The sequence below is a fragment of the Pteronotus mesoamericanus genome, unplaced genomic scaffold (genome assembly GCF_021234165.1).
Source record: "Pteronotus mesoamericanus isolate MK-2021 breed Mesoamerican mustached bat unplaced genomic scaffold, CSHL_Meso_final scaffold_167, whole genome shotgun sequence".
Taxonomy (NCBI): domain Eukaryota; kingdom Metazoa; phylum Chordata; class Mammalia; order Chiroptera; family Mormoopidae; genus Pteronotus; species Pteronotus mesoamericanus.
Genome location: NW_026555308.1, coordinates 18,373,998 through 18,396,365, shown reverse-complemented (window position 1 = coordinate 18,396,365; position 22,368 = coordinate 18,373,998). Strand labels below are relative to the sequence as shown.

At 38.4% G+C, this 22,368-nt stretch overlaps 1 protein-coding gene and 1 pseudogene across 3 annotated transcripts in view; one reads left to right on the top strand and one right to left on the bottom strand.

Annotated features, from left to right (window-relative positions):
* Window positions 1–22,368, top strand: part of AUTS2 (activator of transcription and developmental regulator AUTS2) — a 1,138,147-nt gene that overhangs the window by 30,658 nt on the left and 1,085,121 nt on the right. The window contains exon 2 of one of the 3 annotated variants that reach the window (XM_054589694.1): window positions 9,953–10,024. The exons of the other annotated variants lie outside the window; for them this stretch is intronic. Coding sequence (XP_054445669.1) covers window positions 9,953–10,024 — 72 coding nt within the window. The remainder of the gene's footprint in view (window positions 1–9,952; window positions 10,025–22,368) is intronic. 3 annotated transcript variants of the gene reach the window in all.
* LOC129083755 (heterogeneous nuclear ribonucleoprotein D-like) lies at window positions 16,234–17,111 on the bottom strand (annotated as a pseudogene).

Genomic DNA, 22,368 nt, shown 5'->3' with positions numbered 1-22,368 from the left:
TTGAAACAAAGAACAATTCACAGGGAAACAACGGTAGAGCGGATAAAGCCGAGAATCGAATCAATGATTTGTGACATAAAGGAGCAAAAAACCACCGATCAGAACGACAAGATGGAAAGAAGAATCCAAAAGCAAGAGTGTAGTATAGGCAGCCTCTGGGACAACTTCAAGAAGCCCAACATTCACGTCAGAGGAGTGCCAGAAGGAGAAGAGGGAAGAGCGAGACCTTGGAAATCTATTTGAAAAAATAATGAAAGGAAAATTCCCTAATTTGATGAAGGAAGCAGACATGCAAGTGCAGGAAGCAGAGAGTCCCAAACAAGATGGATGCAAAGAGGCCCACCCCAAGACATGTCATAATAAAAATGTCAAAGGTTAAGGATAAAGAGAGGATCTTAAAAGCAAGATGAGAAAGGCAGACAATTACCTACAAAGGAGTTCCCCTAAGACTGTCAGCTGATTTCTCAAAAGAAACTTCGCAGGCTAGAAGGGATTGGCAAGAAATGTTCAAAGTCATGAAAAGCAGGGACCTACAGCCAAGACTGCTCCACCCAGCAAAGCTACCATGTAGAATCCAAGGGCTGATAAAGAGCGTCCCAGACAAGAAAAAAACCAAAGGAGTTCATCATCGACAAACCATTATTACACGAAATGTTAAGGGGACTTAGTTAAGAAAAAGAAGATCATCAAAACTATGAACAATAATGGCAATACAGTAGCAACTATCAGCGACTGAATCTAAAAGACAAACTAAGCAAATAAGAACAGAGACAGAACCATGGATACAGAGAGGGTTTTGATGGTTGCCAGCTGGGAGGGGGTTTAGGGGGATGGGAGAAGAGGTGCGTGGATTAAGAAGTGCGAATAGGTAGGTTACAGAAGAGCCACGGGGATGTAAAATACAGCACAGGAAACGGAGTAGCCAAAAACTTTAACGCATGACCCATGGACATGAACAATGGTGGGGGGATTGCCTGAGGGAGTGCGGGGTGCTGGGTGGAGGGGGCAAAGGGAGAAAAATCAGTATAACTGTAAAAGCATAATCAAAATTATAATTTTTTAAAAAAGGAGGTCTCAGCACAAATATAATCACTGAAAGATAACTGTTAATCAAATACAAATCAGCGTTAATCTGTCTTAATCAAATACAATCTTACCAGCTACATTCAGGTGGAGGCATTATTGGAGGTTTTCAATGAATGGATGAGGGTCATCGGTTATCTTGAAAATCAGGATTTTTTTTGGACTAAGGGAGAGGGATCAGAACTGTGAAGGATTCATCCTAACCATGCTGTGGGAGAAGCAGATCTGGGAGTGTTTCTCCTGTAGAAGAGGCTGTTAAAGAGATACACATGGTGGCTGTTTTAAAGCATTTATAAGGTTGATTTCAGGAAGATGGCTTTAGATCCAGGCAGTCAGTCATTCCTCTTTCCATTGGAGGTATAACTTGGCATTCTGTTTTAAAAAAATAGATTTCTAAGAGTGCTGATAAACTCTTAGAAATCTAAACTCAGGGTCTTGAGTTCCAGTTACTGAAGGTGTTCAGACGAGCTCACTGACCACTCATCTGAATTATCGTAATGGAGGTTTACACCAGGAATTACTGGTCTTTGAATTCTTTCCATCCCAAAGGGACTGTGATTGTATTGAATATGAATTTCAAGGCAATGTGTTCTGAGTAAATCTAGTCATGGTCCTAAGACCAGATCTGCTCCTTGTAAGTTCTTTCTCTTTTTAAAGACCTCTGTCTTGGCGCTCTTAGTATTTAATCCCATGGCCACTATGTGTGTTGAACTGGAACAAAACTAAGCTAGTTTAGTCCTCCAGGTGTCTAGGTTTTTCCTCATATTCTAAGTTCTTAAAGGTTAGGTCACTTAAAAGCATATCTTGACATTTTCCCTGTTGCAGTTTGCTTGTATATTTGGTACTCAAAATGGCGATTGAATTCAGTTATTTGGGATATACAGGTTTTCATTTCAAGTCACTTAAGTGACACCCTTAAGGAAGATATTCATGCTCTACTTACCATAGGCCCCCCACCACCTCTCTCTCTCTCTTTTTTTTTTTTTAACCTGTCAGTTTTGAGATGGAAGTTTTTTGTGATAGCTGATACTTGCCTGAGAGAATAATATGGTTTCCATTTAAACAGACTGGAGATGCATCATTACAATAAGTGGATATTTTGTAAAAAGAGTTTTTTGGGGAAAGCAGGGGGTTGAGGTGTGCATGTGGAGTCAGTCTGACGAGGAAAGCTGAAATGAATTGTTCAGCTTCAAAGTACCAGAGGGCACTATGGATTAATGTTCTGGCCCTTATACAGTGTCCCGTCTCTTCAGATACTTGGCACTGATTTGTCCATCTCAGAACTGAAGTCTTAAGAATTAAGAGGAGAGAGAATGGAAATGCATCATTTTCTCTGCCAAGAGAGGTACTTAAAAACTGGGAACAGAGGAGGGGACGTTAACAAATACAGCCTTGGCAAGGAAGTCTGCCATGAATCAGCGGTGGCTTGTAAAGCCTCTGTTGCTGTCTATTTTATATAACTAAACATTTGCCACTAAGAACGTTTGTCTCTTGCTTACCTTTAGGATCAGTTTCAGGTCCCTCTATGGAGGAAATTAGTTCTTTTCCTGCCCATTTTGACAACATTAGGTAATTAATTTACAACTGGCTCAATTAGACTCTCGCCCATACAGGCCTTTTAAAGAGGCTTTGATTTGACGCTAATTGAACTGGTTGTAGCAGGGACAGCCAAACAATTTACATTTATCTTTGGCAGGACACAAGGGCTCTCTCTTCATGTGGACAGCTACGTTTTCTTTTTCTTCTATCAAGTCTGCTACTAAAATGCTGTGCTTATTTTAATTTTTAATTTAGGAAACTTAGAAAATGACAAAAGCCACGTATATTGTTGTAAATTGGAAGAGTTAGATAAGCAAGAAAGAAAATAAAGGTCATAGATAATCTTGATACAACCCAAACCATTCCCAACCTGGCATTCATCTTTCTATACTTTTCTTCCATATAAGGGAATGCATGAATTTGTGTGTGTGTGTGTACTTAAACATGGTTTGTTTTTACAAAAATGGATCACATCATACAAACCAACTTGTAATCTACGTTTTCCCTACTTAAGTTGGAAACACTTGTCATTTCATAAAATGTTGTTGTACAGCATTTTAAGTGGCTTATATAGTAATTCATTGTGTGGATATACTAAGCATATGTAAGCAATGTTATTATTGGATACTTAAGCTCGTTCCAGGTTTTTTATATTATAACCAGCATTGTGATATATTTTTTATTACTGAATTTCTGTTAAGTTCTTTAATTATTTTAACAGATACATTTCTAGATTACTTTTACAGGGGCATGCATGTTTTTAAAATTTTGATGCATGTTGCCAAATTAGATTTCTCAGAGGTTTTATCAGTTATCATATTCACTAGCAGTATATGAGGGCTTTATATTTATTCTGGGCATCCAAGAGCACTGTATAGAAAGTATTGACTCAAAGATGGGCTGCATCATGATAAGTGAGTTTGTTGTTGCTCCTAAAATTTATGTCAACTGTGTAAATAAATATCCTGTTCCCAGTATCAGGTGAAAGACTCCAGTTTACCTCATATAGTACAATAGAGCATTGAATATTTTAATAATATATACATTTTTGGTAATAGTATGGAATAAAAAACAAGTAGCTGTTTCATTAAGAAAGAAGTGGTGTTTTTTTTTTTTTTTTCCTCCTCCCTGCAGGGAAGATTCTGAAACACTATCTTTCACATGAACAAGAACAAACCTAAGGAATATCGATGTAAAATCAAAACAAGAGGCGATTGCTTTGCTCAGTTTATGAAAAATGAAAAAATACTTTATTTTCTTGAGTTGGCAAAGCCCATGGATTTGTTGACTGTCTAATTGGTGACTAGAAGAGCAAGATAAAGTCTGGCATTTCCATCTAAGGTAGCCTTGGAGAAGCCTCACAACACCTTGTCCAAATTTCTGTTTGGGTACCTACTGCATTGCTCTATATTTTCCTTCCTTGTGTAAATCACTGGCTGGAATTCTCAAGAGCTGGAATTGAATCTTGTTTTCTGTATTTGTAATATCTGAAGGTTGGACATGGGGTGCACACATTGCAGGTGCTCATTGTTCACTGAATGAGTACTACAGATTTGCAGGAGAGTTAAGATTAAAGAAGATCTTTTAGATTATCTGGGATACCCCCACCCCAAGTATTACAGTTGAGGAAACAGGCTCAGAAAGATTAAGTGACATCTTGCTTAAGAGCAAGTTACTGATCAAGCAGAAGTCGGAGTTCTGGGATCAGTGTAGTTCCCAGATTGTTGTAGTACTAGAATTTTTCCCAGGATGGTACTTTGATAACATTTAAAATAAATAGTAAAATTCTCATTTCATATTCAGTGCAACTTCCCTAATTCCTCTTTTTCTTCTCTGATGATATCAGCTTCAGTTTTTGTTAAAATTCAACATACTCTTAACATTTCTTTTTTCCTTTCTCTAATATTTTCACCTTTCTGATTTTGTTCTCAGTAGATGTTTTAATTTACTCCCAGCAGTACTGCCATCTGGATGTCAAAATGCATTGAATTGACCTCTTATCTGGAGATTAAGTGAAGGTCTCACCTGCTCCAGAAACAAGGGATTTAGCCAGGATTTGAGGCAGGTAAAGTAAAGGCTTCTCCCAAGGTCCAGGTGCTGCCTGTTCACCCGCCTGTGATTTGGTTCACGGTGGGGTGCATATGTACTTTGTTTTCCAGTAGAAAGAAAATTCTGAATATTCAGTTTCTCTTTGGAACTTTACGATCTGCGATTCCAAAATACTGTCTGCAGCAAAAGTTGGTATTAGGGTAATCCAGGGGAAAAGGGGAATTAAAGAGAAGTTTTAACATGGTTGTGTTTTAATTTTTTCCTGTGACTTTTTCCTTTTCCCCTTCTTAGTAAATTATTATGAAGTTTTATTAAACTAGTAAGTTCTAGAAGTTAGACACCATGGTAGTTAGACCAGCCTGGGATACTGTACTCTTAGGTTCCATAATATTTCATAGTACATCTTTTTATTGTATGTTAAATGATAGGGAAGTATAATAAAATGTACCTAGAGAGTACTTATCTATTTTATGTCCTGTAACATTTAGTGCTTGATGCTAATGTAGCAGATCCTGACTCAAAAAAAGAACAAAACTGGTTATAGCCCAAGAGGAGGATGACAAGTTCTTTGTTGTAGGCATAAATTTGGTAGAATCATAGAATTTGAGACCCTAAGGGGACTTCATAACCTCTAGTCAAAGTCTTTATAGATGGGGAAGGAATTATCCCCTTGGTCCTGGGTCATTCAGCAGGTGAGAGAGAGAAAACTGTGGGCTGAACCTAGGACAGATTGAATGTCCACTCTGTTGGGCTTTTAATTTTCTGATCATAGTTGAGGTAGTCTAATCTTTTTTTAGAAAAGCATACTCTTTGATGTTTTGTTGGCTTGAAACCTGTCCTTGTGCCCAAAGGCACCCAAAGACTACCGTGCTGCTCATTTTTCCTGGTTGCACGGATCATTCCATGATTCTCAGAGGGTGGGTTTGGATACGATCAAAGTGAAAGCTATGTTGTGACGGTACTTAGAGAGTTATCATGAATTAAATGACTTCTTATCTTTTTAAGAAAGCAGTGAAAAGACAGTAAGGGGACTGTTAGTTCATAAAACCATTGACTCTGGATGGAAAGAAGCCCTACGTGGCAGATGGCCACAGCCTTTTGCAGCTGCATGCTGTCTTTGTCTCCTCTTGTACCCTTTACAAATGGTCTTGGTCAAACATTTAACCTCTTCAGCTTTAGTTTTCTCTTAGGAAATCCAGGGAGGTAAAGTGGATGATTTCTAAGGTACTTTCTAGGACTTTAATAATTATTCTTCAAAATGAGTATTTTTATAGGAGTTTATCCACATGATCAAATAATCAAACATGGATTTCTTGCAGTCCATTTCATTACTGTTTTGATTGGTTTTCATGGGAATTTGGAAAATATCTCAGACTTGACTGTGATCAAGCTGCTAGGAGTTATTTACAGAACACCCACCAGGTGCTTGGGGGCTATAAAAGAAATAGTGTCCAGTTCAAGGAGACTAGAAAGACTTCCTTATCTCAAGCTGGGGATGGAGGGGATGGGGAAATCCATTCTTCCCTTTCACTGGATTTAAGCTCTGTGAGTGCAGGGCTTTTGTCTCTCTTTTATAAGGTCGGGCTCAGAAAATACTGGTTTCATGAATGAAACAATGAATCCACTTGTCCTCCTTGCTTATATTTACTGAAGATTTCCTACTGAGATTTATTGTTTTCTTCAGTTGGTAAATGCTATTAACTTGAATAAATTTCCCAGAAAGTATTCCTTACCTTCTGTAGAAGAATTGAGACCAAGGTGCTCTGGGGCTAAATGAAAAACCCACAAATACTATTGGGTTGGCCACAAAGCCTGTTACATTTTTTCCGTAAAATAAAAAACCCATTTTTCATTTTTACCAATGCCTTTATTGAGTTGGATATTTTGAGTATATTGGCTATCTCTCACTATTGACTTCTAATGGGTAGAGGTCAGGGGTGCTGCTAAGTATCTTCCAGTGCATGAGACAGCTACAGCAAATAATTATTTGGCCAAAGTGTCAGTAATACCAAGAAACTTTGCAAACCACTCTTGTCATGTTTGATCAGTCATAGCACCTCCTCCATACACTGCACATATCTTTTCTTGTATATCAGTTGTGTCTTTACCTTTCTTGAAATAATGAAGCATAATACATTAACAATGTTGCGTATCTTCCTCCATCATCAATATTAAAGTAACTGCATAAAAATCCACCAATTCTGATTTTTTTTAGATGCGGGTTGATATGACAGCTGTCCCAATATAGTCTAACAAAATTGTTTCAAATGAAGTTAAAAACAACCAAGTACTACTAGAGCCATTGTATGGAAACAATGTTATGGACATTTTGGCCAATCCAAAACATTTCTTTCTTGAAAACTCACTTTAATAATAGCATATTGAAAGCACTGACATGTCTGCCTAAAAATGACTTTAACCCAACATTTCTCAAACTTATTGAACTCAGAATCCTTTTCATTCTACTTCCCTATGGAATAGTTGTTAATATCCTGCAGAACTTTGACCTGGGGAGAAAGGTTGGTATGGAGAGTAGTAGTATGGAATAAATCAAAGCAGCAACATTAGTTTAGAATAATTTATTCCTACTGACAGAACATATATGGTAAGCACTGCTTTTGTCAGCTCTGTGTGAAGTGGTAGACTATAGGTTTCAAGATTTCTTTTTTTTTTCCCTTTAAAAAATTAGTCTGTGCTTCACTGGAGATTTAAGGTTAGGTGGTACAGAGATGAAAGGAAGTGGCAAATGATCTAAAAGTTTTTTTTACCATTTTAGAAGTTGAATGATAGAGTTTTAATATATGTCAAGGGCTGTCCTGCCAGGTACTGTGCAGAAATAATGATGAAAGGAGTCTGTGTGTGCTACTTCAGGGGCAGGCTGTCCAGTGGAGGAACCAGACATGTAAACAGATTATAGCAACAGTGAACTCAAATATGTAACGAACAAAAATAGGACAGAGGAAGGAATGGTATTTTTCCCCCAGTTTAAAACAAGGTTGCTTTTAATACAATAAGCCAAAACCGTATTAGTTGGATCCCCCCTCTGGATCCTCTAGACAATATCCTACTAATACATCAAGACTCTGTTGATTAGGTTTCTTGTATATTTTCCCTGCTCTAGGATTAATAGTATTATCTGTAGTCAGAGCCTTACTTACATCCCTGTCACTGGACTTATGTCTCTGTATCTACAAGGCCTAAAGGCACAGCATGTTCCAATACCCATAGCGCACACTGGCTGTTTTGTCTAGACAAGGCATTGGGGCTGTGAAAGTTAACTCACTTTAGGTAAATTCAGAAAATAAAAGTAGTTTTTACACAAAACATAGATTGAGAAAATGGTACTTATTAAGAGTATGGTTCCTTTGGATAGCTCCCCCCCTCATCCCTAAATATGACTTTAAGTTGAAAGAATTCAATTACTTTTTTTGTAAGACTTCAACAATTCAATATCATGAAGTGTTTTTATTTCACATAAATGTTTTGTAGTCATTAGTTTTTGCAGGTCTTTTCTCTTCTGTCCTGTATTTCATCTGGACTATCCTAAGATTACGTTGAGTTTGGTATTCTGTTCCCTACTAGTAATTGTGTTTGACATCCAAGGTTGTCACGGAGTTGATTGGTAACATTTTCCTTTAAAGTGTTTGTAGCCATGTGTACTTTGGGGGTGGGAGCAGAGTTGATTTCCCAGGATGGTACAGTGGAAATAACTGAATTGGAAGGTAGCTTGATTTTCTAATTCTTTTTCTTTGTGACCTTGGGCAAATAATTTAACCTTCCAATAATTGAGGAGATTGGACCAGAGTTAGTCCAATCTCTTCTAATGCTGACATTCCATGATTCCCTGGGGAGGGTTCACTTCCACAGAGAAGGTATAAAAGTAGATATATTTATAGGTTGAATGGCTTTATTCATTTAGTACCTTCACTGTCCCCCCTTCTCTACCCCCAACCCATTTTGGAGCAGTAAGACTGCTTGTCATGGTGTAAAACCAAATTACCCAGCACTTTCAAAAGGCTGCAGTTCTTTTTTTAAAAGATTTTATTTATTTTATTTTTAGAGAGAGGGAAAGGGAAGGAGAAAGGGAGAGAAAACATCAGTGTGTGGGTGTCTCTTGCACGCTCCCTGCTAGGGACTTTGCCCGCAACCCAGGCATGTGCCCTGAGTGGGAATTGAACCAGCCACCCTTTGAGTCCAGCACTCAGTTCACTGAGCCACACCAGTCAGGGCAGAAGGCTGCAGTTCTTATCCTATGTTTTATTTTGAAGGGAAGACCAAAACAAAAACAAAAAACCAACGCTCCCAACCCCCCAGCAAAACAAGCTTGTTCACATCCATGAATTAGAACAGATTCATCCCATTTTTCTGTATAGACAGTATACATGACCATATTCAGTGATGTGCTGCAAAGTCTTAACTGCAAAAGAAATATTTGGTTGTGTTTGCCATCCTAAATCTAGGAAGAACTGTACTGTTTAGACACATTTTGAGTGTTTTAATCTAGAGTTGAGGCAAGAAGTTGCCTTGGGTGGAAAGGCCTTGCTTTTAGGAAGATGGCTTCAGGCTTTATGATGACTGTATACTGTATCTTTGGATGTGTCACTGAATCTTTCTGCATTTGAGTGTCCTCAGTGGTTACATTTGATATTATTCTGATTATGAGTGGCTCTGTGATAGACAATTCCAGGCATTTATTTTAGGCTCCTTCCTGTTCTTTCCCTTAAAAGATTAGTAATATCCCCACTTCCACCCCCACTTCCACCCCCACACAACCCCAGACATTGTTGATTTCTGAGGGAAAGGAGAATTTTAAAACTTTAAATGGTACATTAAAAAAAACTATGTTGTGTTAGTTATCTGTTGCTGTGTAACAGCATTGCCACAAACTGGAAGTTTTTGTGACTTAAAATAACATACTTATTAACTTAATCTTTCTATGGGCCAGGAGTCTGGATACAGCTTAGTTGGGTTCTTTGGAAGGCTGCAATTAAGATGTTGTCCATGGATGGAGCCTCATCTGAACGCTTGTCTGGGAAAGGTCTGATACCCAGCTCTCTCAGGTTGGTGGTGGAATTCATTTCCTTGAAGTTGAGGGTCTTATTTTCTTGTTGGCTAGGGGCTGTCTCTGCTCCTAGAGGCTGCCTGTAGTTGTCACGTGAGCTTTCCTCACGTGGCTGCTTATTTTCTCATAGCCAGTGAGAGAGAAAAAGGCAGATACCAGAGTCTTTTGTAATATAATCACATAATCATGAACATCTGTCATCTTTGCTGGTTCCTATAGGAAGCAAGTCACAGCTGCATCCCACACTCAAGGAGAGAGGATCATAGAAGGGAAGGACATGGACACCAGGAGGTGAGGATAATAGCCACACATATGAATGATAGAAACCATATTTAAATTTTTATGCTTGTTGTCTTCTTTTGGATCTGTGCTTAAACATCTTACTTTAAAATGAGCCTCAATAACCATTGACTGACTGACTTAAAATACTTTTGTTCAATTAAAGCTTCCAGCCCTGTGGTGTTTTTGTACTGTGCTCTCATCAGATACTAGTGAAGGAAAGACTTGATGTCTTTTCATTCTTCTGCCTCCCTACCCAGCACTGCGCCTGCAGGTGTTAGGTGCCCTCTTAAGTGTTCATTGAAGGATTGTAACTATTGTTCCAATAGCAGCATTGGGTTAATTGAAAGAAATTTCCCTGCCATAGACTGAAGTATATACCCTCATTCATATGTTGAAGTCCTAACCTCCAGCGTGTTGATATTTGGGGCTAGGGTCTTTTGGAGGTTATTAGATTTAGATGAGACACGAGGGCTGTGCTCTCATGATGGGATTGGTGCTCTTAATAAGAGGAGGCAACAGAGTGAGCTCTTTTGGTCTCCTCTCTCTCCTCTCTTCTGTCTCTTTCTCTCTTCCTGTGACTTTGCCCTTGCCATGTGAAGATAGAGTGAAGGTTGCTATCCACAAGCCAGGAAGAGAACTCATCAGAAACTGACCATACTGGCACCTTCATCTTACATTTGTAGCCTCCAAAACTGAGAAAATAAATGTCCGTTGTTAAAGCTACCCAGTCTATGGTATTCCATTATGGCAATCTGAGCTGACTAAGACAGTCCCCCTCCCCCCCATCCTCTTACTGTCTCTGTTTAAAGAGCACAAGATAACAACTTAAGTGTAAAATTTGCAGGATGGCAGTGACCCCCGGCAGCCAATGAGCCAAGGAGAATGGTGTTTAATTGCAGCCATTCCCATTCTTTGTTGAGCTTTACTCATAACTATTTGTGGAAGACTCCTGGACTTTTTCTTTTTCAGGGAAAAATTATATCTAAGGCATAATGCCCTTGGTTTTTAAGTACAGTTATTAGACTGTCAAACAGGAACACTTAATGAAAACAAAATGTTGCTCTTGAAAAGCCTCAATGATAGGAACTTAAATAGCAAATTCTTAATTTGTTGTTCCTGAGTCTCACCTGTTTTTTTTAACTTTTGAAATTCAGTTGTTTTTTTGTTTGTTAATTTATTCATTCATAGGTTGAGGTGTAGAGGGCTTAGTACCCTTCCCCCAGTTTTCTACTTTTTTTTGACTCTGGTAAACTTGCTTTTTTCTCACTAGGTTCCTTCTTTGTAAAAATGGGATAGTCACATCTTTATAAAAAAAATGAAATTATATTAAGCTCTAATCACATAATAGGTGCTCACTGGATGACAGTTTGACTAATTGTGGAGGAATGATTAACCCTTTGTGTTTATTTATAGTTTCATTTATCATACCAGCTATGGTATCACGATACATTAGAAGTAAGACTATAGGGATGGAGAAGGATTCAGGGATATCTCGTCATCTTCCTTCTGATTAAAAACATCTTGAATTCTTGAACAGAGATTTTAAAAATATTTCTAAGCCATATAAAATTTATTTGTTTTTAATAATTACAGTCAAAATTATCAAGCAGTGAAGGGTTTTTTTTTTTTTTTTTTTTGACCTGGCACTTCATTGCGACTTAAGGACTCACAAGTGGTTTAGAGGGAGGATCTTAGAATTTAAGAAGTTCATCCTTTTCATTTGATAGATTTAGAGGCTGAGGGCTTTGTGCACTGATATCTAATCATGTGGAGGAGAGGAAACAGGAGTCATAAATCTTATCTTTTATACAAACTCAACATTTTCAGAAATTTCATTGGAAGAAACACTAAACAGATCCATGGAACCCACTGGGTTCAACCTGAAATACCTGTGCCCACATATGCCATCTCTCTATGGAAAGGACTGTATAGCTGCTTTAGGAGTCAAGTGTCAGACTCCCTTAGTGTTCAAAGCTCAGCTTCTTAGTTAAAGGTCAGTTTTTCACGGGGGCTAGGGAAAGAGGGGAGTGGAAAAGAGACTTCCAGCTTGGGGCTCTTGCTGTTCTTCTAGGGGGTTTAGGACCTGTGAATTTAGTTCCCTGAATGGCAACACATAAATAGCACTGACCCTTAATTGAAAGGGAGGAGACCAAATGGACTAGAGGGCAGGACATTATAGTGATGACTAGTGGCCTGGTGGTGTCTGCTGAAATGGTCTTGATTTTTTTCCCTCTCCACTCTTCCTGTTCCCTCCTTCCTGTGCTTGGAAATCCTGAAAGGAGGGAGGAGGGACAATTAACCTAAGATTTGATGCTGAGGGTTCCTGGGTGGACTGGAATTTGAGGGGAGTGGGAGGCCCCCAACCCTTTTTAAAACCAGTATATAACAACCTGACTGCTACCTGCAGTTTGCCAATTACCCAATTATGACACAAATTTGCCCGTTTAAAAAAAGTACGCTGCTACTACTCTTCCTTATACAGGGATTTTAGTCACTGTACATCTTGTGTCTTTAAATAATGTATTAGGAACATTTTCAAGTCTGTTAAGTGCTTTTTTAATGAGAGTGTGAAGATTTTAATGGGACTAGATTGCTTTTCATGACATTTCAGAGTGACTTAATTGTAACAATGTTGAGAGTCTGTATTTTAAAGTTTGCTAAGTATGTCTGCTGTGGATTATAGTCAGTCACTTAAAAGGATGGATGGATGGATGGATAGTGGAACCAGAAAGCTTTAGCTCTTTGAAAAATATGGTTATACCAAACCAGACACAGATCAGGTTTCTCTTGAATCTTTTAATTAGACAATCAGAACAGAAGCCAAAACCGAGGCTAGTGGGGAAAGTTTCACAGATAGTTTCTTTAAAACTTTCTTGGGCAGCATTTATGTATCTCTGAGTATTTCCTCTCTCCTTTTACAGAGCCAGGAGGCCAGGCTATCTTTCCTGTTTATATTTCCTTTTAGTCCCTTAACCCTTCTCTGTTCACTTAGAAACAGACCTGTCTTGTATCTCATTTTTTCTCAGGTATTTTGTTGTGTTCCTAAACTGTTGTCACTACCAAATTAACAGTTTACTTTTTTAGTGTTGAGAATTTGAGACTCATTTTGAAACTGAATATTTTTGTATGTTTCATTACCATTTATCCTCCTTATACCCTCCTCCCCCCATGCTGTTGTCCATGTCCATGAGCCCCTTTCCCTTTTTGCTTGATCCTGCCACCCCCTAACCTTTCTACCCATAGCTGTCACCCTGCTCTTATCTATGAGTGTCTCTGTTTTGCTTGCTAGTTCAGTTTGTTCATTAGATTCCACATACAAGTGAAATCATAAGGTGTTTGTCTTTCTCTGTCATTTTTTTTTGTCTTCAAAACAGCAAGGTTATTTAGAGGTCTTTTCCTACACAAATGTTCTTAGGATTTCAGAACCTGTAGTAGACTTCTCAAAATTATATCAGATTGTTAGACACTTCCAACACCACTCGTAGTAGGGGTTGGTTATTAGTTTCCTAGGACTGGGATTGCTCTAACAAATTATCAGAGGGCGGTGGCTTAAAGCAACAGAAATAGATTCTCTCTTAGTGCCGGAAGCTGGAAGTCTGAAAATCAGCATGTCAGTAGTGCCATGCTCTCTCTGAACCCTGCTAGGATAATCCTTCTTTGCCTCTTCCTAGCTTCTGGATGTTTGTTGGGTTTTTGGCAGTCTTTGGTGTTCCTTGGTTTGCAGCTGCTTAGCTCTAATCTCTGCCTTTATCTTTAAAAGGTATTCTCCCAGTGTGTCACATGGCCATTGTCTTACGACACCAGGCATATTGGATTAGGGGCCCAGTCTATTCCAGTGTGACCTCATCTTAAGGAGTTATATCTACAGCAAACCCTGTTTCCAAATAAGGCCATATTCTGAGGTACTGAGAATTAGGATTTCAATATATGTTTTAAAAAAAAAATTAAATTTATTGGAATAACATTGGTTAGTAACATATACGATTTGGGTCTAAAATTCTATAATACATTATCTGTATATTGCATTGTGTTCACCACCCAGAGACTCGTCTTACTCTGTCACCATGTATTTGACCCCTTTTACTCTTTTCATTCTCCCCTCATCCCCTTCCTCTCTGGTAACCACTGTACTGTTGTCTGTGTCTGTGAGCTTGTTTGCTTTATTTGTTTATTTGTTGCCTTCTGTTTTACATACCACATATGAGTGAATTCATATGGTTCTTGTATTTTTTTTTGTCTGACTTATTTCACTTAGCATGATACTCGAGATCCATCCATGTTGTCACAAATGGCAATATTTCATCCTGTTTTACATGTGAGTAGTATTCCATTGTATGTACATACCACATTTTCTTTACTCATTAGTTGCAGGACACTTACGTTGTTTTTGTGTCTTGGATACTATGAATAATGCTGCAATGAACATAGGTGTGTATATACCTTTATGAATAAGTGTTTTCACATTTTCAGGCAGATACCCAGAGGAGGGATTGCTTGATGATTTGGTAGCTCTGTTCTTAAGTTTTTTGAGAAACCTCCATACTGTTTTCTGTAGAGGCTTTTCCAGTTTACCTTTCTTCCAGCAGTGTGTCATGGTTCTCTTTTCTCCACATCTGTTCCAATACTTCTTATTTTTTGTCTTCTTGATTATAGCCATTCTAATAGGTCTGAAGTAGTATCTCATTGTGGTTTGGATTTGCATTTTCCTTATAGCTGGTGAAGTTGAGCATCTTTTTCTGTATCTCTTGGCCATTTGTATGTCTTCTTGGGAAAAGTGTCTGTTCGGGTCTTACGCCCATTTTTAAACTGGGTTTATTTTGTTGAGTTGTATGAGTTCTTTATGTATTTTGGGTATTAGTCCCCTGTTGAAGGTATTGTTTCCAAATATCTTCTATTTGTTTGGTTGTCTTTTTGTTTTTGTGATGATTTATTTTGCTCTGCAGAAACTTTTTAGTTTGATGTAGTCCCATTCATTAATTTTCAGCATACCTTTTTTTGCAGGGACACAATTCAACCCATAACAGGATTGTACTCTCAAAAGTATGCAGGGAAATTCTGATATATCCTGCACAGGTTCCCAAAGCATGGTTCCTGGTCTACACGCACAGAATTCAGGGTAGCAATAAAGAAATTGTATACATAATAAAAATGGTTAAAAGAAGAAAAACAAATATCCAATTCATGTACTCACTACCCAGCTTAAGAAATAAAACATTACCAGTACCTTTGAAGACCTTGGAAAGACTGAAGTGTTTATTTAAAATGCAGGTTCTCCTCTGAGGGGTTAGGTTAAGGAGATACAAGACAACAATGAGTATTAGATTTGGTAAGGTTTTTTTTTCCTCCTTCTTTTCTTCCCAGGGTATATTTTTAAGATGACCTAGAACATTTAACTTTGGAGTGGGATGGGATTTTTTTTTCCCCTCTATTACAGAATAAAAAGATGAAAAGAAAGGTTTAATGACAATTTTTTCTCAGTGTGGTGGAACAGTCATCGCTCCTCTTCTTCTGGGGTGGTTTCCTGAAAAAAAAAATACCACCTGTAATATTCTGGATTAGTTCAGATCTATGGCTTAGATAGATTTTTAGTGGTATATTCTTGGATTTTCATGCAACAGGTATGTAAGTATGATGGTAAGCAACCTATTCTTGATTATGCTCCTCACATTATCTTTCTCTGGGGAGTTTTGTGAAGATTAGTATTTGCTAGATGATTTTAAGTTTGCAAAATGTCTTGAGTTCCTTGGGGGAAGTGTTACATAAATATAAATAAATTACGCAGCACCTGAATTTTGTTGTTCATCATTTTTTATAGTGGGTTTTAATTAAGAACTTAGCCCTATTTATGTTGAATGACTGGGGAAAGGCCTTACTCACTCAAAGGAAATTAAACAAGTAGGCAGGAGCAGGGTTTAGGCTGGAACCTGTGAAGGATAAATGAAGAGGACTTCTGGAAATTGGTCATTTTTTTCACCTAAGGAATCACTTTTTTGAGGTTTAACATGAAATCGTACAAATAAAATTTGCATAAACACAAACATTGAATTATAACATAGCAAAAGACAAAGTGAAAAAAAACTTAATTGGCGGCTATATACTTGTATGGTAGAAAGTCTTTTTACAAAATAACCATCTTAGATCAACAGAAGTCTAATTTTCAATGTCGTTCTGCAAGATGGATTTCTTTAGCAATATCCTCCTTTCTCCAGAGTTCTCCTTTAGTATGACTGATGATTGTTTTGGTGATTGCCATCCCCTTTACACAACTCGCTGTAAGTGCTCTGTTGGCCACTGTAGTCTGCACATCCCTCTGTGTATCCATAGTTCCCATAGTTATACCCAATTTAGTTATAGCCATCATAGTCACTATAGTTTTGATCACCACCATCGGCATTATTCTAGTTTCCATATCCTTGATCATAATAGTTATTAAATCCTTGGTTTCAGTTTTGGTCCTGACCTCAGCCACCACCCCTCGTGCCAACTTGCCTACCAACTGCAGCACCTCTTCTTCCTTTTTGTTGTTGCTGTTGTTGCCTGTATACTTCTCTGGGTTATGTAACTTTGACCTCATACTTCCCAGAACCAGTTTGAAGATACCAGCTTTCTAACAATTTCTTTACTGGCTCTTCATCTCTTTTTTTCATTTGTTTTTGTATCTGTGGGAAGTTCAATTATTTTCAATCTCTCCAACATCTCCAATATATTTTCAGATTTTTTCAACAGAAGTAACTGGGCTCAATCTGCCCACAAAAGCCTTTTTTGATGGGTTCCTTCCCTTTTGGGGTCTATCAATTTGCAATCCAGTTTATATTCCTTCAATTCCAGAATCTTATTAACACTTAGTGGCATCTTTGAAAAGCACAAATCCAAATTGTCCTAATATTCCAGTGACTGGATCTGTTTTAATTGTGAAATCTACAACTCTCTCAAATAGAGATAAATAGTAAGTCAGAGCTTTCTTGCGTGTATCCCAGTTCAGGGCTCCAGTAAACATTTTACTGTAATCCTGCTGATTTTTGCTCACATTGATCTTCGATCCCTTTGTGAATTCCTCTGTGTTGCTGTAACCCTTCATGTCCTCCATGCGGGCAGAGTTGTCTGTCTGGGGTGGTAGCTGTGGTTGGAGTCTTGCCAACATGAGGGGGAGAAGCTTTGTGTGGAGCTGGATTTAAAGTGGTGGCGGAAGAGTGAAATTTGTCATTTTCCATGGCACTCAGTGACCTGAGCTCTTTTAATGTCTCTTATGTGTTTACATGGTGCTATTAGAGAATAAGCCTTTTTATTTTTTTTAATCTATTTACAATTTGTTTCAGACTTTCAGATGCCTTGGACCTCTCTGATTTTCCTGAGTAAGCTGGAAACATTTTTTTTTTTCTTAAAGGAGTTTTTCTTGCTCTCTTTGTGGGGAGCAAGGAGGCTTCTACAGACTGAAGAGCTAGGTTCCGAACTACCTCCTTTAAAAATTATTTTTTTGCCACTTACACAGAGCTTTGTGTTTCAGAATATCTGTTATGTACCATCCCAGGACCGATGAAGAATGGAAATAGGAAACTAAGTCCCTTGGTCTAGTTGTGTCTCCTTGGTTTGCTATGTTGTCGGAATCTCATCAGTATGCTTGTTTTTCGCCCTTTGCTCTGTAAACAAAGAGTCACTTTATTTCCTTCCCATGGCTGACCCCAAACTTGTAACCTTTCTCATTCATTCAACATATCTATCTATTAAGCACCAGTTGGTGCTGAGGAGACATTTGTGAATTATACAGAGTTCTCGATGCTTTGGAGCTGTATGCGGAAGACATAACTATTAAAGAAAAAAGTCAGAACCAAGAGCTGAAGAGTTATAATTAGATAAGGGGTGAACATGACAATCACAGACTCTTTGAGAGTATGTAGTAACGTGAACCTAACCTTGTCCTGGCTGTTTTGAAGAGCAACACTTCGGCAAAATCTGGGAGGATCACTGGGAATTAGCAAGGAAGGTATAAGGGTAGGGAAGGAACATTATCTTCTAAAAAGGATGCCGTTAAATTATTTTTTTCTGTTTCTTTTTCTGCCTTTTTTCTTCCCCACAGGGTCTTATGCAGGGACACAATTTCAGCCATCCGAAATGGGCCACTTTGCTACACTTGGGTGATTAGAGATTGGGGCTATGGGAAAGAGGTGGGAGTTGAAGCTGAATATAAGTTAGACAGCAAGAAACTATAGTTTCGTTTCACTGGGATGATTAACTCATTAAATTGGGCTCTTGACATACTGTTTCTCTAAATTGTGCTCTGGTAACCTTTTTGGATGTGCAGGACTATCTACAGACACGAGTGTTGAGAGTTGGTTAGGGGCTTGGGAAAGATATGCTTTCAGAAAGAAGTGCTTTTCTGCACTCTTTTTACTGTAAGAGATAACAGAGTGTTAATATATCTTACTTTTCAGATATAATTGCTCAAACTTCTTACATTCAAATCTCCAGGAGCCTGTTACTATTAAAAATGCTCTTATAGCTTTTTTATCACAGACCTACTGACTTAGAATCTTATCCTACGGATCCCTGGCCATTGCCAAACATTCTGTTGAGCGATGCCACTGCCATGATGGCATGGACAGCCAATGGGTCATTCAGAGCTTAAAGATGAGGACTTTCACGATGTTAGCCCCATCAGGCCCCTGCTTGATTTCTCACTATCCTTCACTGCTAGTACCAGCTACATAATTTGCAGGGCCCAGGGTGAAACAAATATGCAGAACCCTTTATTAAAAAAATTAAGAACTTCAAGAGGGTGACAACAGAGCATTAAACCAAGTATGGGCTCTTCTGAGTGCTGGGCCCTGGAAGACTGACTGCACAAGTAGCCAGTCCATGAGGCTCTACTCACCCCTCTGTTCGCCTTTTAAAAGCGAGTTACTTACTGTTCCTTTTGCACCACACTGTTAATTTGCCTGTGTTTCTTAGGTTTCACTGTGCGAAATGCTGTTTTTCACTTCTTCTATATCACCTTGGTTAGACACTATATATTTTTTTAAATGTATTGTATTAGAATCCTGTGCAAGACTGTATCCTTTGAGGGCCCACTCTTCCTTATTCTTATATTTCCTGCCCTTAGCTGAGGCTCTGCCACTGTCATAAGTTTGCTGAGTAATATGTTTTAACCCAGATGCCTTTCTTAAAATTTAATTAGGTTATGGACCACTGAGAATACAAATTTGGTTCAGAGTGAGGTGTTGGAGGCAGTGTAGTCCCCGGCAGTGTTATGTGAGGGGACAGGGCTTCCTGGCTGTGACAGGTGAGGAACAAAGCTTGAAACATACTAAGGACATTTCTGACAAGTTGTGCATCCTCTGTGGTTAACACCTTTGGTGCCTACCCTTCCTCTGATAACCAGTGTTTCCCATCTGGGTCTCTCATTGACCTCTTGATTTCCTGGGAACAACAGCTTTTTCTAAGCCACTGAAGTTCAAATGTGCTGTTAGCATAATCTGATGAAATATTTCTTGCAGTAGGAAGGTGACCGTTTTGCTCATTGGTTAATATTTGAAACCAGATATTCTGGATTGTTGGAGCTAGTATGTTCTGGAGAATTCCCCAAAGCTGGATGCATTTGGCAATTGCAGTCATGGTTCTGTAGGCTGAGAATCAGGCTGTACACTTAAAAGGACTGAATGTTCCTGTCATGAGGTAATCAGAGATAGCTATGAATTGGACAAAAGATCTGTGAAACCTCTCCATTTTACAGATGGATGAGCCACTATTAAGTTCAGAGAAATTAAACAGCATATTCAAGGTTGATTCAGATAGTTTAGTACCTGAGTTGGCACTGGAATCCATTATTGCTGCTCCTTCTGAGGCCTCAGTAAATATTTATTAAAAAATTATTCAGTTCTTATTTTGAGGGTTATTACCTGGCCTTGACCTGTTGGAGTTAATGAAATGAAATATTTACTTCCCCTTTGACATTGTTATGAGGAGCTAAAGTGGACAGATTATCTAAACCAGTGCTGCTCAATTGAAATATGTTGAGCTACACATGCTGCATTAAAATAGCCACTTTGAATAAAACAAAAAGAAACAGGTTAAATTAAGTTTAATTATTTAGCACTATATATTAAACTATTTTAATCATTTCTCCATATTAATACAGAAATATTAGTGAGGTATTCCTTTTTTTTTTTTTAAAGTGTAGTTAAGAAACCTTTCTGGGTTTCTTAAACCCATACTAGTTAGTATGCGAGCTTGGTGATTGATGTGATGATACAGATATGGGGTGAAAGTTGACTTATTAGTTTGAATGTATAAACTGAAGGGGTCAGGAGAACTCAACACTCCCAACATGGGTTTACTATAGACCTCTGTCTTTGTGCTAGGCATTTGGAGGTAGTGTTTGCAGCCCCTTAGGGGACAGAAATCACCTTGCACAAACACATGGACTGTCTGTTACGGAGAATCTCTCTACTTTTGACTCACTCTTGGCTTTGAACCCCTGTCTGCATAGAGAGTTTGCTGTGAATTAGAACCTTGCTCCTTTTACAGGAAATTAGTAAGGAAAGTGTGGGTTTTTGAGTAAGATTACTAATCAGTGTGTGAAGTCATCTTATGCAGTTTAATTAAAATCTAAGCAAAAAGTAGATAATACAATCATTTCTTAGCCTAGGTACATCATAGAAACTTGCAAATTAAGGCAAAGGACTGACACACATATTTATAGTGAGGTCTGCACTAATTTCTAGGTGAAGACTAACTATATATTTGGTCTTCATGATATAATTTGAATGGAAGTTTTCCCTTCATTTTTAAAAAAAGATTTATTTATTTCTAGAGAGAGGGTAGGGGAGGGAGAAAGAGAGGGAGAGAAATATCTGTGTATAATTGCCTCTCAAGTGCCCTCTGCTGGGGACCTGGCCTACAATTTGGGCATATGCCCTGACTGGGAATCGAACCAGTGAGCCTTTTGTCTGCAGGCCGTTACTCAGTCCACTGAGCCACACCAGCTAGGGCTTTTCCTTCCTTTTAAAGATCACTGCTCACAGTCCACTGACAGAATACAGGGAGACAGTCTTGATTAGATTAGACCAGACTGGATTAAATCAAATAGTTAAAGCCTTTGGAGCCTCTAGCTGGTATGAGGCCCATAATGGCCTTCATTGCATCCCTAAATCCTATTAGGTAAGTTAATCTTACTGAAGAATTCAGGTCTGCATAAAGCAACATTGCCTTATACTCCCTGTGGTGGTCTATGGCCCTTAAGGTGAACTGACAGATAAGAACTTGCTTGAAATAGGTTGATCATTTTGGTTTGGGACAAGTTATTCTAAATAATTTGAAAATAGATACCTACAGTTAGTAGAGGGGGCATTCTACATAGAAAAACAGTTTTTCTCCTGGGTGCCCTTTGGCCTGGTGGCTGTTAGTATCTATGTAAGGGTTTTTTCCCCCTCCCTGATTTGGGGAGAGTCAGGAATGATGTGTGTTAATAGTTGTAAAATCAGCTGCTCTGTCATTGCAGCAGCTGTGGGGGTGGATAGACAGGTGGGAGCTTTATTTTTTAAGCTTTATGAAATCATCTCTTAACAGCCCATATCCATTTTAAAGGCTGGCATTAAGAATCATATGCTGAGTATACAGTATAGTTGAAACACTGTGCTAGATGTTGGGAGTAAAATAAAGATTCTTGGACCTTGGGAGCTGGAGGCATCTTTATCTGTGATTTCCTGGGCATGTTTCTAGTTTTATTGTAACTGTTAGTTGGCTCTTGCCTGTCTCTACAGTGACCATATTTTTCTGAAGTAAACATCCTTTTTGTCACACTTTTTTTCCCTAATATGTGAATTTATGGGCAGGCTAAGTTTTACAAAAACACATAAATTACATAAAATTTTATTATAGATTTAATGTCTTTTGGGAAAAAATAGAAGAAATTGGCACTGTTCAGTTCAGAATGTATGCTTACTGCATCCACAATGATGACTAAAGGAACTATGGGACAAAATAGTAAATTTGACAGAGATCTTTGCTAAAGGTTTAGTTAGATATGGGCAACTTCAAGACTGGTAAGTGATCATTACAAACTGGACTGGCCTCCATGATGTGGGGAATGTTTTTCTAGGCATCTTTGAAAATCAGGTGCATATTCCCTCATCTAGGAGCTGAGTGTCCACCATTCAGATTCTGTGAGTTAACGGTTCATAAGCAAAAAGTGAGGCATCTGATGTTTCATCTGGCTACTTGGTGAAAAACCATGAGAAGATATCTTCATCTGAGGGGCTTAGGTGACTCTGGCCTGGGTACTTTCAGTGCTGTCACAGAGTAGGGTCTTGTTTCTTGATACAGCCTAGGGGATTTGTTAGCTCTTATTCTTCTATGTG